This window comes from Stigmatopora argus, chromosome 14 (genome assembly GCF_051989625.1).
Source record: "Stigmatopora argus isolate UIUO_Sarg chromosome 14, RoL_Sarg_1.0, whole genome shotgun sequence".
NCBI classification, from domain to species: Eukaryota; Metazoa; Chordata; class Actinopteri; order Syngnathiformes; family Syngnathidae; genus Stigmatopora; species Stigmatopora argus.
This window is the reverse complement of record NC_135400.1, coordinates 9,974,941-9,990,829: the sequence shown is the minus strand read 5'-3', so window position 1 is coordinate 9,990,829 and position 15,889 is coordinate 9,974,941. Positions and strand designations below refer to the sequence as shown.

The following is a 15,889-nucleotide window of genomic DNA, read 5'->3' as shown; positions in this document are numbered from 1 at the left end:
TTTTAGAATTTTTCAAGAAATAGCCTTGAATAGGCTTTTTCCCCGAAAAAATTCATAACGATACATGGCTTCTATGAAATGTTTGCAATTTCACAGTTCCAAGATATTATTTTATTTCGCACAAGGGACTAAACATTAACATGAATGTGAATATGTTCATTGATTGATATGTGCTGTCCCTTATTAAATAAATCAAACTGAAACTCAATTGTAATGAGTTGTTCCTTTCTTGTTTAATATCATAAATTAAGATGTTTCAACCAATTCTGTTTAGATGCTTACACAGTCTGTAGAGCATGAAACAGTTTTAATGTGCCACTTGGGAGTTTAGTGTATACTCCCATTTTTTTATGTTCTTTATTCAGTGTACAGTAATACACCCATACCACCACCACTTTTAAAAAAATGGCTAATATCGCCATATTTCTATGAGACCATTTAAAAAAAATGACAATTCTTATGTGTAAACTTTGCCAATTCAACCGTGTTGTGCGACAAACAATTACACTTCCGGGGACCAGCAAAACAGTAGGAAATGAGAGGAGCGAGCGATCACGACAGAAATAATATGCCGTGCGAATTTATTTTCCATCCGCATATTAGCAGCAGCGCGGCATTCCGCCTACTGGGTCTCATCTCGCCTCAGATCAGACGTCGGCGTCCATCCGTCGGCTGTCATTAGACCTAATAGACGCGCCGAGCGCCGCGCTCCGGCTCGGCTCAGTTATGAGATGCATTAAGGCCGCAATAAGCCAGCACGTTCTCCACAACGTCTTCAAAGCGCGGGCGGAAGACTTGTTTTGCACGCAATCTATATTTAAATGTCTATGATTGCATAGCCAGCCTCGGCAATAAGCAGTAATGAAGCAGACGCCTAGCGACACAAAGAAAATGCGACTTTGTTTGTGCTACAATACCGAGCGCTAAATTGCAAACATGCAATGCAAATTAAGGGCGCTGATTGTTTTGTTCACATCTTCCATTAAATCACAATCATTGCTTGGATGTAGTAGTAAGAGATGCTGTGTGACAGGTGAGCGGATGGTGAATAAAGAGGAAATAGGGAGCTGTAAAATATAGATTCACGGTATCAAAACCAGTCCTGTTTTTTTTTGTGCAGAGGGACATACGTGAAGGCATTATGTGGTCAACAACCCCATCTGAACGAGGAATTGGCGCCCCCCTCAGCCCTATTTAAGTTACCAGAAGAGATGTAAGGGGAAAAGGTGGTCCTCACATAGTGTGTGATTCAAGCTAGAAGCACCACTGTTCACTTTGCATAGTGTGCAACGTGCAGACTTACCTTAAATTGAATATAATTGAATGCTTTTATTGTCATTATGCAAGTATAATGAGATTTAAAGCTTCACTACGAAGTGCACAGATAACAACAACCAACAAACAGACAAATAAATAACAACAATAAATGATAAGTAAATAATCATTAAGCACGTAATAAATGAATAAGTAGTCAACAACATAAAAGAGTAGGGAAGTGCACAAATAACAACAAACAAACAAAGAGACAAATAATTAATAAATAAGTAATAAGTAGCTCCGTCCACTCTTGCTCGTTTTGTGTTTTTGCTGCTTTTCTGTCTTAATGATTTTATTTGGTGATTCTTAATGATGCCATTTACTTTGATTTGCTTCGTACTTTGTGCTTTTGCTTTGTTGTTCTGCAGCCTTTGCGACTGTACTGTTTAACTTATAACTATGCCTTTTCATGCTACGGTCACAATGAAATTTCCCGAATACGGGATGAATAAAGTTATCCAATCCAATCCAATAAATAACTAAGTAGTCAATATAATAAGTAGTAGTCAACATAGATAATTTCAAGTATATATTCAGTGTGATATAAACATGCAACTTTACTCTGGCAAAAATACACCCATCTCGAAATAAAATGAATTCACGTCTTGAAAAATACAACTATTCTCTCAATATTTCAGGGAAATGTTCATATCAAAGTGAAAAATGTTCCAATTTCTATCTAAATCAAATAATAGACTCCCGTTGCAAACTACTATCACGCCATCTCCCTCCATTGTTTCTTGAGTTGACTTCCATCTTTGATCCTCTCTGTGCCTTTGTATATTTGTGGTGAAAAATTGAATGTTGCATTTATTTAATCTTTATTTTATTTTTAGATAAACAAAGCTGACAGGAAGGATAGGAAGCCGCAAGCAGATGCTGATGGCATTTCCAGGTGGTGGGTGGGGGACGAGGAGGCAGGTGATGAGGGTACAAATGTTTGATGATCTTCACAGCCACGCTAGTGTCTGATGTGCAACACGACATATCAAGGCTGAACGCCTATAGGTAATAGGGATATGCTTTAAAAAAAAATATATCTACCATAGTGACGGGGTGCTGGAGCAAATTAGCAAATTAGGAAATGAATTGTTTGTTTTAATAGATTGTGTTGTTATATCTTGTTTGTTTTCACCCAGGGCAGCCCAGTGGATGAGTGGTTAGTGTGTCGGCTTCAAGAGTTTTGGGGTCCTGGGTTCAAAACCAGGTTGGTCCTCCTGTGTGGAGTTTTGCATGTTCTCCCTGGGTCTGTGTGGGTTTTCTCCGGGTACTCTGTTTTCCTCCCACATTCCAAAAACATGGTGGTAGGCGAGTTGCACACTTTTGTCCATCTCCTTATGCTGTGCGATTGGACTCTGGGATAGGCTCCAGCACCCTCCGCAACTCTTGTGAGGGTAAGCGGTTCAGAAAATGAATGAATGACTATTTTCACCCATATCTCGCAAATACAGTTTGAGCCTTGAACTCATATTGCCATTTTTATTGCGCATTGTTGGGGACTTGAAACATTTCTGCGGAGACCCACAGGTTTCCAACACTGCAAGTTCTGGGGATCCAACAATTGTCATGGTAAAAAGGAGCACTGTTTGACTAATATGAACTTGGACTCAGGATTCCAAACAATGCAAAGTAGCGCCAAGACTTTGTCCAACCAATGTCTCTTGGCTCTTAGCAACAGCACAACACTTTGCTGCCCCCCTTAGGAGGTGGGCTGCACCAGACATGTTGAAGGAGACGCCTATCTTCATTTACGTTTTTAATTGAGATGACCAAGGACTCGGTCCACGGGGACGCTGTCCTAACCCCACGGCGTCGCCTCTGTGACCACCACGTCAGCAGTTTGGCGATCAATGCGAGCCCCAGCGAGATCATTAGGGATCTTTTAAGTAGTGGGACACCCACTGTAGTTTTCTCCACTGGACCTTCTATTAACCTCCCGCTCATTTAGCCGTAACGATCCAATAGGCCCTCGTTAAAAGTAACTCCCAAACACAGACAAAAAGTGAGGTTTGAAAATGCTGGCGCCAGTAAATGTTCCCTCCACACCTCATTGAAGGCCGAGTCTGTTATATTTTCCGAGCTTGAATAAATTCCATCACTGAGTCTGTCGCCACTGCTGCTTTTTCGTTAAGCGCGGCGTTGAATTACACGCTCCCAAGGGCACCCTTGTGCTTTTGTTCCCGTCGACAGTCAAGTTGTGACGGCACTGTCTTTAAAGAAATCCTCTCGCGTGTGAACCCGTGCTCTCCGGCCAACCACTAAAGAAACCTAGAAGCGTCCTCAGATGAACCCCAAAGCAAATGTTTCTCGCCAATTCTCGCCAAGTAGAAGTTGTCAACTGAGACTGCTGTCCAATGTGCATCAAAGAAGTTCTTGAATGATAGTTACAATACTACACAAAGACGGCCCATGTTCAAACTAGCTGCTGTTGCTATTTGTCAACACTGGGACCATGTGCGATCGATTGGTCGCTGGTCTTTTGGTCGCCGTCTTTTGGTCGGCGGTCTTTCGGTCGCGGTCTTTTGGTCGCCCCGACTGCGACAACGGGCGACCAAAAGACCGGCGACCAAAAGACCGGCGACCAAAAGACCGACGACCAAAAGACCGGCGATCAAAAGACCGACGACCAAAAGACCAACGACCAAAAGACCGACGACCAAAAGACCGGCGAAAAAACAAGGTAAACAACACGGTCTACGCATCAATAAAAGCCAACAATGGCCATGAGCAGTTTCACTGAGCCGACGTGTGAGTGTAGAAGAGTTTGTATGTACTACGTGTTGTCCCTTTAAGAAGCTACGTCAGTCAGGGTCTTAACAAGTTCTCCAACAAAAAACAATAAAAGTCCGGGAAATTTGGAGCTTTTCTTTAGCCTAATCATTACTAGGGCATTAAGTATGACTAAATAGTAATTCACAGTTTGTATTTAGGGAATTCGAGCAACGATTTAAATGGTAATTATCAATAACCTTCCGGGCGACCAAAAGACCGGCGACCAAAAGATCGGCGACCAAAAGACCGGCGACCAATCGACCGTGTACCCAATACTACACAAAGACGGCCCATGTTCAAACACCATGATCCAGCGTCTCGCCAGAAACTAGCAGCTGTTGCCATTTGTCAACACTGGGACAGAGACGCAAGTCCTTAGAGATCAACTACTGCCGCTCCCGACTAGGTTTCCCAACTAGGCATATATAGTCAGGCCAGTGTAGTGAAGTCTATGTATGAATTTCCAGTATATGTGACTGAATGCTTGTTTGTATACATATGTGATACAATAGGGTAACTTTTAATCCCATATTTCAAAGTCAAAATGTGAACATAAAATACAAACAACTGAAACACAACCTGGACATCAAGACTACACCCAAATCAACTGATGTACACGTTCAGAGCAATTACATGATCTGGGCTCCAAAAGCTGTCTACTGCAGTAACTAGACAAATCGCAGCAAAAAGTCTTTTTCCATCTTATTTTATTTCCAATCTGTTTCACACAACAAAACAAGATTGAATTTGCAGTTCATCAAGAGGCGGGTTGCCACGGTACCCATATCCCACAAAGTCTTTCTCTAGCACACAATGGCAATCCTGCCAGTCTCCAACAAGCGCAGCTTGCCACTGAGTGATGATTATTAAGTAATATTTTATATGGAAGAAAAAAATGGAATGGTTATTTTTTTGTATTGCCTTGATAGTTTTTCCAAAAACTTCATAAGGTTTCTCAGGGTACAAATGATGGAGGTTTGGTTCGTTCAAAAGTTCTTATAAAGCTTCTTTCCTTTGTAGACAAGATGTTACATAAGGAGATAACTGTTTAAGCCACATGTGTCAAAGTGGCGGCCCGGGGGCCAAATCTGGCCCGCCGCATTATTTTGTGTGGCCCGGGAAAGTAAATCATGAGTGCCGACTTTCTGTTTTAGGATCAAATTAAAATGAAGAGTATATATGTATATTAAATTTCCTGATGTTTCCCCTTTCAAATCAATAATTGTAATTTTTTAATCATTTTTTTCTGTTTTTAGTTCAAAAATCATTTTGTAAAATCTAAAAGTATATTTAAAAAGCTAAAATAAACATTGTTTTAGATCTATAAAAAACTGAATATTCTGGGCTTTTAATCCAGTTATTTTAATCTATTTATTAAAAAAAGGCTAAATATTATATCTAAAATGGTCCGGCCCACATGAAATCGAGTTGACGTTAAAGCGCCCCGAGTCTGACACCACTGGTTTAAGCGTACTTTTCTCTACACATGGAATCTTGATCTCGAAGTTGCACGTTTATCCATACAAATGTACAAAATCTGCTTTCTTCTTGCATTTATCTTGGCGTCAAAATTGCACAAAAACGGACAGCGCTTCCAAAGTAGTTTCCTTTATGCCTGAAGTTGGTTACTTTGGGTTTGAGGATATTGCTACCACTTAAGTGTCATTTAATGGTGGATTCCTGTGTTGGTTTGACATCGAGATGATAACTATATAGAAAACACTTTTCTATGGTCATTGTAGTGACTGATAATAAAACTTGCATGTTTGATTGGAGCATGGCTTGAGTCTGTTGCAGCCGACGAAGCGTCGCTAATCGGGTGTTCGCAGACAAACGAGTGGCGGAAAGTGGTTGTGGGTGTACCGGGAGAGTATACAAGGGATGTGCGGGAGGAGGGGTGCTATCTCCCTGCAGCGGCACCCCAGGTCGAAAGCAGGTTTGAAGTTTAATGATGCCAGCTGCCAAGTCTGCCAGGCTGTGAGTGCTAACGAGCTGGCACCGGCGGCGGACTGGGCCGTGGCAGGCGCACCTGGAAAAGGAGCACGCTTTTCCTGAGAGGGCGAGGGTGAGGAGGGTACTGGTGAAAGGGGTGTGTGTGTGCATTGGGGGGTGCTGGAGACCTCGCCACCAAGCGGCCCAAGAGTGTTCTCTTTGAAGAGTGCTGAATTTCCATATTTCATTACACGCCGCTGACTGACAAGGCCCAGCCAGATGTTCTATTTTAAGCTATTTAAATTCTGACCTGCTTTGCAAGGTGGGGGATGGAAAAAAATGCATTTTTTTTCCTCTATCCATTCTTCTTCCGTAGTGCTTATCAGGGTAGCAGAAAGTTTGGCAAAAGGTTGACTACATACTACACCAGGGGTATCAAACTCATTTTTTGTCGCGGGTCACGTCGTAGATTCGCCGTTATGTCTTCCAATTAGGCTGCCAAAATGAATCGATTTATGAATTGACAACTTTTCCGATCGTGGAGAGATCATTTTTGGACATTAAAATGAGTACAAATCTTCTCTTTGAGTCTCTTAAAAGCAAAAATTCTCTTGTGGTTGATTTTTAAAATTTAATTTAATTTTTTTTAACCTTTTGTTTATTATCTAAAAAAGGAAAAAGAGTAAATATTGCGTTTTTTTATTTACAGTGAAAAATAAAAGGGGAAATTTTAGATATATTTAGTTATTTTGGAAAAATAGAATTAAAAGAACTAGATCAAAAGCCCTAAATATTCAGTTTATTATGGAACTAAAAACAGATGTTTTTAAATGCTTTCTAAACTAAAAGTAACTGTTTCTTTTTTTTTTCTTCAGCTCGCTAACCCATCTTGGCCCAGAAAAGATGTACTCTTTGCTATATAAAACGCACCACACCTGCCATTTTCGCTTTTGCCTGAGGACACTATTCACGCAGCATATACTGTCTTGGAGATCAAACCCACGGCCTCGACAAGTCTCGTCCCGGCATGCTACATAAAACACTGCCGCGACGAGGCTAAGTGTCCCTGAAACGTCGGTGATTCATCCCGGCACAATTTCTCTTCAAACAATTTCGAAACCCCGGCGTTCCAGCGCCATCCCTCATGAGGAGAAAAGAAACGGCAGCTGCGACCTTTTGATGCTTGCATTGCAAAATGGTACTTTGTCATCTTGTGTGCCAAAGCCCAAGGATCAATAGGAGTTTGGGGGCATAAAAGTTCCTTGACAAACTCCTCCTGTCCACAAATGCGCTTGTCTGTCTTACATATATTTGTACCAAAAACAGACATCATTAATTACGTCCTCCAAAAAGTCAGGCGGATGATAAAAATTGAGAATGAAAATGTGGAGTTTCAACTTGAATGAAATTTGAATACGACGACATAATTTTAACCTGCTAAAGTGGGCAAAACTAATATTGGTATTACCCATGTCAGTAAGAGAATTCCTCTAGTTGACATGTGTCAAAGTGGCGGCCCGGGGGCCAAATCTGGCCCGCCGCATCATTTTGTGTGGCCCGGGAAAGTAAATCATGAGTGCCGACTTTCTGTCTTAGGATCAAATTAAAATGAAGAGTATATATGTATATTAAATTTCCTGATTTTTCCCCTTTTAAATCAATAATTGTAATTTTTTAATCATTTTTTTCTGTTTTTAGTTCAAAAATCATTTTGTAAAATCTAAAAATATATTTTTAAAAAAGCTATAATAAACATTGTTTTCGATCTATAAAAAACTGGATTATCAGGGCTTTTAATCCATTTATTTAAAAAAATATCTAAATATTATATATAAAATGGTCTTTATATCACAGAGCTGTGATTTCTTTAAAAAAGAATAAAAATATCAATTGAAGGCGAGTGACAATCACATTAAAATTATTGCGAATGCCATTAAAAAAACTCCTAAAAAAACTATAAAACATAAGCCATAGGTGACCTGTTTAAAGTCAGTTGGAAAAGTCAAAAAAATGCACTTAACATCATTAGAAATTTGTGAAAAGAGTGCAAAAAAAGTAGTTTAGCAGAAAAAAAGGCAAAACATGTCTAGCTTCATTTTGCTTCCAAATGAGTGTAAATATCTGACGATAAGTCGTCACCTACTTAAGCAAATATAAATCTTTAACTAAATTCACAGAGAACTATGTGAAGCTCTTTGTGCTACAATAGTGGCATTTGTCCTCAAAATATGGTATTCTTAAGTGTGGAAACATTAATTACACTTTAAGATGCCCACTCCATTTCTTTTTGCTTTATCACCTATACTAAAAAAACTCATAAAAATACTTTTTTATAGACTTTACAGTGAGATGAAAAACCTATCTTTCAGTTTTACAGCGCTCTCCATTAGTAGGAAGTATAACATATATCTCAAAGTGCAAATTTCCTTCTTTTGCTGCAATGACAATTATATTCATGGCACCTGTTGCTGACCTGTGTGGGAAAGCATTTTTTGAGTTGAGTGGTTACCATGACAACTCATCCAACTGCTTCCAGGAGTCTTGGTGATGAAAAACAACAAATGACCAGCGACTTAATTAGGAGGCACTTTATTTGCATTATACAAAAATAGAGCTTTTGGTCCTTTGCTTTGAAATGGCGCCCAATTTCAGCACTTTCAAAAATAATTTTGGTTTTCAAAATATGTATTAAAAACATGCAGCGCTCTAGCAAAATAGGGATTTTAGGAACCCAGTAAATTGTGAAAATAAAAATGTCAAAAGAAAATGACTCCAAAAAAACCTCATCACAGCTTTCTGCTATTGTTGATAAGGCAAATAGTGCATTTATTTTTTTTACCAGTGGGGTTATAAACTGAAATTTTGTGACCTCTTAAGAGGAAGCCCTTTACATGTCTGTGTAAGGGTACTATTTTCACTATTTGGGCTCCTAAAATACAAAGGACAGATTGCTAACTGCTGCCTGGCTATATTTTGGAAACAAAATTTAGTAGCAATCAGACAAACTCTTGGATAAGAATAAGAAAGGGGCAAAATGGTACTCAATGTGCGTTTTCAGGCATGATATCTTGAGTTTTTTCAGGGGTCATCTCATGGCAGATGCAGCTTTTTAATGCTCGTCGTTAAAAAGCACTTAGGTAAAGACGGCTTTTACATTGTGCACAGGCTGTTCCCACAAAGAAATTAGTGGGAGAAAAAAGGCAGTGGTGGATTTATCTGAGTGCTTCTGTTCAAACACAAAAGGTCTTCTTGACATTTTGCACACCGGCGTTGGCTGCTCATCCTTGTCGCCTCTTTCCCACATGCGGCTACGTCTCCGATGCAACTACATGTTGACATTTACAAACTTATCAGACGAAAGAAATGCGACAGCGCCCGTATCCTTTCCGCCACTCAATTCTAACTTAGCGAGGCTTTTCTGGCTTACCCAGTAATACAATTTTCCTAGGTGGCACTGCTTGTTGGTTTATGACCCCATTCGACTGATAAGCTTCTGGATGGAGGCCAAATGAAGTGAGCAGCATACGGGTGAGAGAAGGTGAAGATGACGAAATCCAGCCAATAAAAAGCAAACATGAGCATGAGGACAAGGAATAATCTCCAATAAAGAAACTGATTCTTTTCTCTTGTCAGCAGGAGAAAAGACTCCTTTCACTTTATTGACAACACCCAAAAAGTGAGGACGACAGGCGTTTCAAATAAAAGGTTATGTGATGATGAAAGTTAAATACAAATCATTGCGCGGCTTTAGCTTCTGCAATCCCAACAGACAGTGTGCTTGTGCGTTTGGTCCAGCAGATGGGGGACGCTTTAGAAGTCAGGCCCCTGCTTCTTCAGTTTGCTGTAGTCCATGTTCACTGTGAAGAACTGAAGAGCACAATGGAGAAGAAAGGTGGCTCAAAAGCTCGAAATGCTCCTTCCCTGCCTCCCATGTGTTACAAAAGCCAATGGAGGAGGATATTTAAGTTCCAGTTTGGTCCTGCTGACGGCAGCGTTGTTCATTTGCGAAGCAGATCAATGAAGAAAGAGAATTTGGGGGGTCTGTAGCAAAACTTGATTTCTTCTTTGGCTGATGGTAAACCACTCGTGATTTTTGGGACTTTAAACATGGCAAACTCATTTTTTGAGAACTGAATTTTGATTCTTTTTTGTTTATCAAAAGGAATTGTTCACTGTGTGAAATTAATTTGAATACCCCAAATATTTTTTACAACCAACAAAAATACAACAGAAAGACAGAGATTTTTTTGATAATCTTTTGAATATTTGCACTTATTTTATCATTTTTCAAAACCTCACCCTGTCATTTTTTTTAAAGTATCCCTCTCCTTGGAAAAAACAACAACCTACCTTGTACTGATCTGTTGGCGCCATCTTGTTCCAGGGCTCAGGGTTGTTCTTGCGATCCCAACTGAAAATAAATAAATAAAATAAAAACTTTACAATTTGAAATTCTTCAAAATTGCACAAAAAAACTGGAATCAATCCACAGTCAATGCATCCCAAAAATAATGCATGTGGTTCACTCGTTCTGTGGCTCTTGACTATTTTTCTACGTTCAATGTAACAAATTAATGCTTTCATATTTTATGGAGACAGAACCGAAGTGTGTTAATGAAGCAACAGTGCCGCCTAGTGGCGTTAATGCCGTTTGGAAATTTTGGACTTGACAACAATCTCGTATGTGCAAAAATCTTTCAATAAATGGACAAAACGGTTTGGACGGGCAGTAAAATATAAATATAAGAAATCACAGAGCTGTGATGCAAACCAAACTATTTCACACCATGGTGAAATAACTCCCACATATTGTGAACCCCAAGACAATTGGCTTGGACGCTAATCGAGACCGAAGGGTCTAGTAACGGCTGTTTGTGTCCTCAACGCAAACTTTTTTGGGTTTAACCCGGACCAAACAGCACAAGTGTAAATATGCTTTAGGAATCTTGCTGAAATCGGAAACCTTTTGAGTTTTGCTTGTCATATTTTTCCAAAACATTGCACTTCATCTCCACGTGCTGTTGAGACTTGAGACTGTAAGCCGAATGTGGGATGAATTAAGGCCCATTCTACTATTTTCTAGTTAAGTAGTCATAGTTACCAGACATCGGGATTCCTGAGACCCAGACGAGCCAGGTACATGAAGGACATAACTGTCCCACCTCCAATGAAGAACAAAAGTGGAATCAACTGCAAAGAGCATGAGATAAAAACAATTAATAAATATACAGGAGCAATTTGATTGTCCTTTTGACTTCATTCACAAAAAATGACATTGTAATACTCGTAAAACAGAACAAAAAATGAACCACTTTAAATGTTTTTTTTCAAATATTCAAGGTTACAACTTGTAAAATTGTACAAGTAATTTCTTGCGGTGCTAAAGTTTTACGACTATATGAAATAAAAGCTGAATTTATGAAAAAGTCGTCTCAACGTGGCATTGAATTTGGTTTTTAATATGTTACGCTCTAGAATGTGGAGTATTTTGAAATATATTTTTGCTCAGTAAGTAGCTAAGGCTAAGCAGCTGCTATTTACGACTTAGCACCTACACGCCTGTCTTATCAGGCTGTACGGCGTCTGACCCCATTTCGACATCAGAGCATCCCAGACACACGTTTAAGACTTTTAAAGCATCATTAACTAAAATATCAGGGAATAACAGCAAAAACAAGTAGTTTCATTTCCCTTTATCGAAAGATTATCGAAGTTCAGAGCGTGCTACATGATGTTGCTAAGCTAACTGCGAATATTCACTGAATTCCGCAGCACACATTGCAACATTGTTGTGTAAACAATAGTTTACTCACGGCAGGGTGACCCTTAAGTTGCTTGCGAAGAGTAGCCAACATCGTGAAAGGTAGACGTGTGTGTTCTCCCAATGTGTACACAAAATAGAGGTTTAAATGAAGACTGGCTAGTAAAAAAAAACTGCTATTTAATCCACCAGTGACAGGAGAGGCGCAAACAGCACAAAATTAGAGGGCCGGAGAGAATGCCTGACGAAAATGTTCTCTGATGCGATACATGAAATATTTTTCGACATTTTTATTTGTAACCGTCTCAAGTAAACAGGGCTCAAAATATAAATATTTTAGAACAATAATTTATCATTGTTTTAGAACTGCATGTTAAAGCGGTATTTACATCTGGCAGAACTACTAGGCAGTAAAATTGCCAGTACTATTGCTATTTAATTTTTTGTAACTACATAAAGTTGTTCAGCTTTTTTCGTATAAATATGTCACTCTTAAATGACAATAAATGTATCTAAGTGACGTTTTCGTGGCGTTTCATCGTCTCTTTAAATCAATAGAATTTTAATGGTACTGTTCGATAATTGGCCAAAAGATTGTCAGATTCATAAACACAGGGTTTTATTATTTGAGAGGAACTAATAAAAATAACCCAAAAACATCATGATGTCATATTTTTCAACTTCTGTGGTTGTTCATTGTTTCCTGCCACCACAATTTCATTAAAGAAAAAACATTGATAAAAGAGGTGACCAGTTCCTTTTAATGCAAGCAATTTTCATTTGTACAAAATAAAAAATAAAAATCAAACAACAGAGTCATGTTTTATGTATGACAAGCTACTTGGCTAATTATTGGCCAAGAATATGTCACAATGACACATTTTGCAAGCAGCATGATACTTGGGGCGCGAATTCATTGCTTCAATTCCTGGAATTGTTTATCCTTGATGAATGTGTTAAAACAGGAGTTTGTTTTCATTTAAAAATTGAGGTAACAAGTTTTTTTTACAAAAGTAAGATTCTGGCTTGTGCATTGTGTCCAGTTGGTTTAAAGTTGCGTCTTTCTGGGTCCCTTGCCAAATTTAGCATCCAAGCCGAGTCCTGAAAGGTACAAAAAACAAAGATGTGATGAAGTACCTCACTAAATTGTCATAAAATACTTGTCTTCGTCTTGTCAGTGACTTTTAACACAAGGCAATAAATTCAATTAAATAGATCTCTCTCACCAAGGAATACCAGGATGGTGCCAAACCACTGCATGTCACTCATTTGGTTCCCAAAAAGAAGGACAGAGCCAAGAATGGTGAAGAACTTCCTGGTGGTGGTGACAATGGAACAGGTCAAGGGTCCAAAGTAAACCACCGTCATGAAGATGAACGTCTGAAATCAAATAAGAAAACATGTTCATCTCTGTAAAGACGTGCCTTAGATTCCTATTTAGTGTTGACTCACCTGGCCCAACGCGCTGGTTATTCCAAAGAGCAAGATGTTGTACAAGATGCTCGGATAGCGTTCGGTAAAACTGAGAAACTCCCACACCTCACCAGTCCACAGCACAGCTGCCCAGCATAAACACAGGCAATTTTCTAACCATCTCAACAATGATTTTTTTTTAAAAAGACATTCCTAATGTGACCCTCAACTACAGCTTGCATCAGAGATCCAGTGCAACTGATGTTCTGCCAAGTTATGCTGTGCATATGGCGCAGCCAAGTGGTGGGTATAAAAATAACTGAAAATAAAATGCCAGAAATTGAAGATTATTTAAAACAAAATGGAAGTTCTGATTTCAATCTATCCTTGAAATAATCACCTGATGGAGTTAAAGCAATCAATATTCATTTAGCCATTTTTATATTGCCAATTTGACTCACCCGCTCCCAGGAGCACAGTGGACCACAGGTTGATGTTGAGCATCATGTGGTTGGCGCTGGTTTGGAATCGAGACCTCATGTGGTCCTGGGCCACGCCTGTCAAACCGTCCAGCGTCAAAGACACCAACTGTAAATCAAGAAGAACAATAATGAATGCCTAAAAAATTGGTCACTATTACTATCCTTACAGCTTGTATGTGGCCATTTTTGTCCATATATGGACATCCTCTCTGGCATTACCGAATAGTTTGTTGTTTACAAGGACATTACCACCTTTCACTGAATTTTAAAGACAGAAACTAAAAACTAACCCATTTTAAGTGTTTTGTTCATAAATACTAAATAATACAACTTTGAGGAGAAGGTTTACAGCCTACAGTTCAGAGGGTTAAAATAAGGTATTTTTTCTAAATTATTTTATAGATGCAAATACCCACCAAGAGGATCTCGCCGAAGCCAAAGACGTGGTCGTCGTCCACCGCTGAGCTCTTGTTGGGCTTGTACAAAAAAAGCGCCACACCAGCCACGATCAGTAGCACACACAAGTACTTTGCCATTGGGTAGCGCTTCCTTAGGATGGTCACCCCCAAGATCATAACTGAAATAATAACATCAATGTGATGGAATCACAATTTGGCCAGGAAAAAAAATCGCAAGCCTAAAAACATAGTTTCTTTTCTTGTTGTTATTAGAGCTGCCAAGATTCATATCCATCAAATTCATCATTCCTAAAAATGGTACAGACTGAAAAGTCAATATTTTGGTTATATGATATCTATATTTATTATTTCACAATCTGAAGACATAGGAATAAGATTTTTTTTAAATCACTCACCTGGGATTGGTTTGCAGGATTTTCCCAAAACCTATAAATATTGTTTTGTTTTAACAAGCATAATCACTGAATCAGATCTAGCTTTTAGATTAAATGGATTTCTGACTGACCTGTGTGGGGTAGTTGACATACTGTAAGGCAGAGTTACTGGAAACCATAGCGCCCACATAGGAGAGGGAGCAAAGACCATACAGCCAACTTCTGGTTTGGTCCGGTTTCGAGCCCTCAAAAAACTGAATCACTGAGGAGGATGATAAAAAAGATTATTATTTACAATGGTGAATGGTGTCATTTTCAAACCAAGAATTTATGCACATTGTCTGATTATGAGAGTTTGATTATTTTGAGATTAACCATGTTGAAAATGTTAGAGAATCTAACCAAGGACATTACTGGACCTTGGAATACTTACATATCCTGGCAAAAAGTGCATTGATGATGCACTGGATGAACACCAAAGTCCTCGCAAATCGGAACTTCTCTTTTTGGTCACCATGACCATAATCACCTCTTGTACTGGGTAAGAAATTTTAATATGTATGTTAGACATTCAATTTGCCACATTATTGTTAGCGCAACACTGTCTGTGAAAGGCTGTCATCAGGTTGTAGAAACCAGATCTAATTCTTGACCCATCGCCATTTGGGCAGCAGCAATCCCTCGGTATCATGACCTATTAAGTAATACTGGAATAATCAGTTTCATATTCCAGACAGGGTTCAGGGGGAATATCTTCATTTTCACAGTAAAAAACAAAAAAAAATATGAACCCTTTATAACAACATTGCTTTACATTGTAAAATTTAAATGAATTTTACATTTCAATGTACCATCTGTCAGTTCAGAACTACTCACGGAATATATAATTTCTCTTTATGAACGTTATGATTCATGTTAAGAACAATTTAAGATCAGGAGCAGCTATGCACTTCAACGAATTAAACCCAACAGCTGTGATTGAAACACAAATAGGAGAATCAGAGTCACTTACATTGTTTCTTGTAAAATCCCATAATAGAAATAACACACGAATACACCAAGGAAGCAAACGATAAAACGCAGCCGCATATTGTCCCACACCGACGGGGCACCGGCGGCTCTTTTTCCCGAACCCATGCTGTCCTCCACCAGTCCGGATATAGAAACCGACACCGCTCCCCTCTCACTACCCCCGACACCGACTTCCCGCTCCACTATAGCTGCGGTTCCGAGAGAGGGTGGGGCCTCGGGTTGTTACGTTTTTAGTTTTATAAGATCGGTGTGTTTATTATTAATTTATCATGTTGCATTGGGTGGTTCTAAATATCCCGAAACCAGTGCAGAGGAATGTTGTTATGATGAGGTAATTGGTCAACCTGTTGTTTTGAAAGGACCTTCGAAAGTGGTGACCACAGTTTT

At 39.1% G+C, this 15,889-nt stretch overlaps 2 protein-coding genes across 2 annotated transcripts; both read right to left on the bottom strand.

Annotated features, from left to right (window-relative positions):
- Positions 1-9,019: 9,019 nt before the first annotated feature.
- Positions 9,020-12,010, bottom strand: ndufa4a (NDUFA4 mitochondrial complex associated a). Its single transcript, XM_077619994.1, has 4 exons — positions 11,835-12,010; positions 11,123-11,211; positions 10,372-10,432; positions 9,020-9,888 (listed from the first exon to the last, which is right to left on the bottom strand). The coding sequence occupies exons 1-4, from the start codon at positions 11,874-11,876 to the stop codon at positions 9,832-9,834; spliced, it is 249 nt and encodes an 82-aa protein (XP_077476120.1). The 5' UTR covers positions 11,877-12,010; the 3' UTR covers positions 9,020-9,831.
- Positions 12,011-12,520: 510 nt separating this feature from the next.
- slc35b1 (solute carrier family 35 member B1) lies at positions 12,521-15,862 on the bottom strand. Its single transcript, XM_077619956.1, has 9 exons — positions 15,483-15,862; positions 14,904-15,007; positions 14,602-14,732; positions 14,492-14,522; positions 14,094-14,254; positions 13,657-13,783; positions 13,235-13,341; positions 13,009-13,162; positions 12,521-12,883 (listed from the first exon to the last, which is right to left on the bottom strand). The coding sequence occupies exons 1-9, from the start codon at positions 15,605-15,607 to the stop codon at positions 12,831-12,833; spliced, it is 993 nt and encodes a 330-aa protein (XP_077476082.1). The 5' UTR covers positions 15,608-15,862; the 3' UTR covers positions 12,521-12,830.
- Between the last annotated feature and the right edge of the window lie 27 nt (positions 15,863-15,889).

What these genes read in the sequence shown, in the direction of transcription:
- ndufa4a (XM_077619994.1), bottom strand. Translation starts at nt 11,876, where the DNA reads ATGTTGGCTACTCTTCGCAAGCAACTTAAGGGTCACCCTGCC. An exon ending in CTCAGGAATCCCGATGTCTG is followed by an intron (nt 10,433 to 11,122) that starts GTAACTATGACT and finishes ATTTATTTTCAG; the next exon opens with TTGGGATCGCAAGAACAACC. An exon ending in CGCCAACAGATCAGTACAAG is followed by an intron (nt 9,889 to 10,371) that starts GTAGGTTGTTGT and finishes TGTGCTCTTCAG; the next exon opens with TTCTTCACAGTGAACATGGA.
- slc35b1 (XM_077619956.1), bottom strand. Translation starts at nt 15,607, where the DNA reads ATGGGTTCGGGAAAAAGAGCCGCCGGTGCCCCGTCGGTGTGGGACAAT. An exon ending in ATCCTGCAAACCAATCCCAG is followed by an intron (nt 14,255 to 14,491) that starts GTGAGTGATTTA and finishes TTATTATTTCAG; the next exon opens with TTATGATCTTGGGGGTGACC. An exon ending in CACCATCCTGGTATTCCTTG is followed by an intron (nt 12,884 to 13,008) that starts GTGAGAGAGATC and finishes TGTACCTTTCAG; the next exon opens with GACTCGGCTTGGATGCTAAA.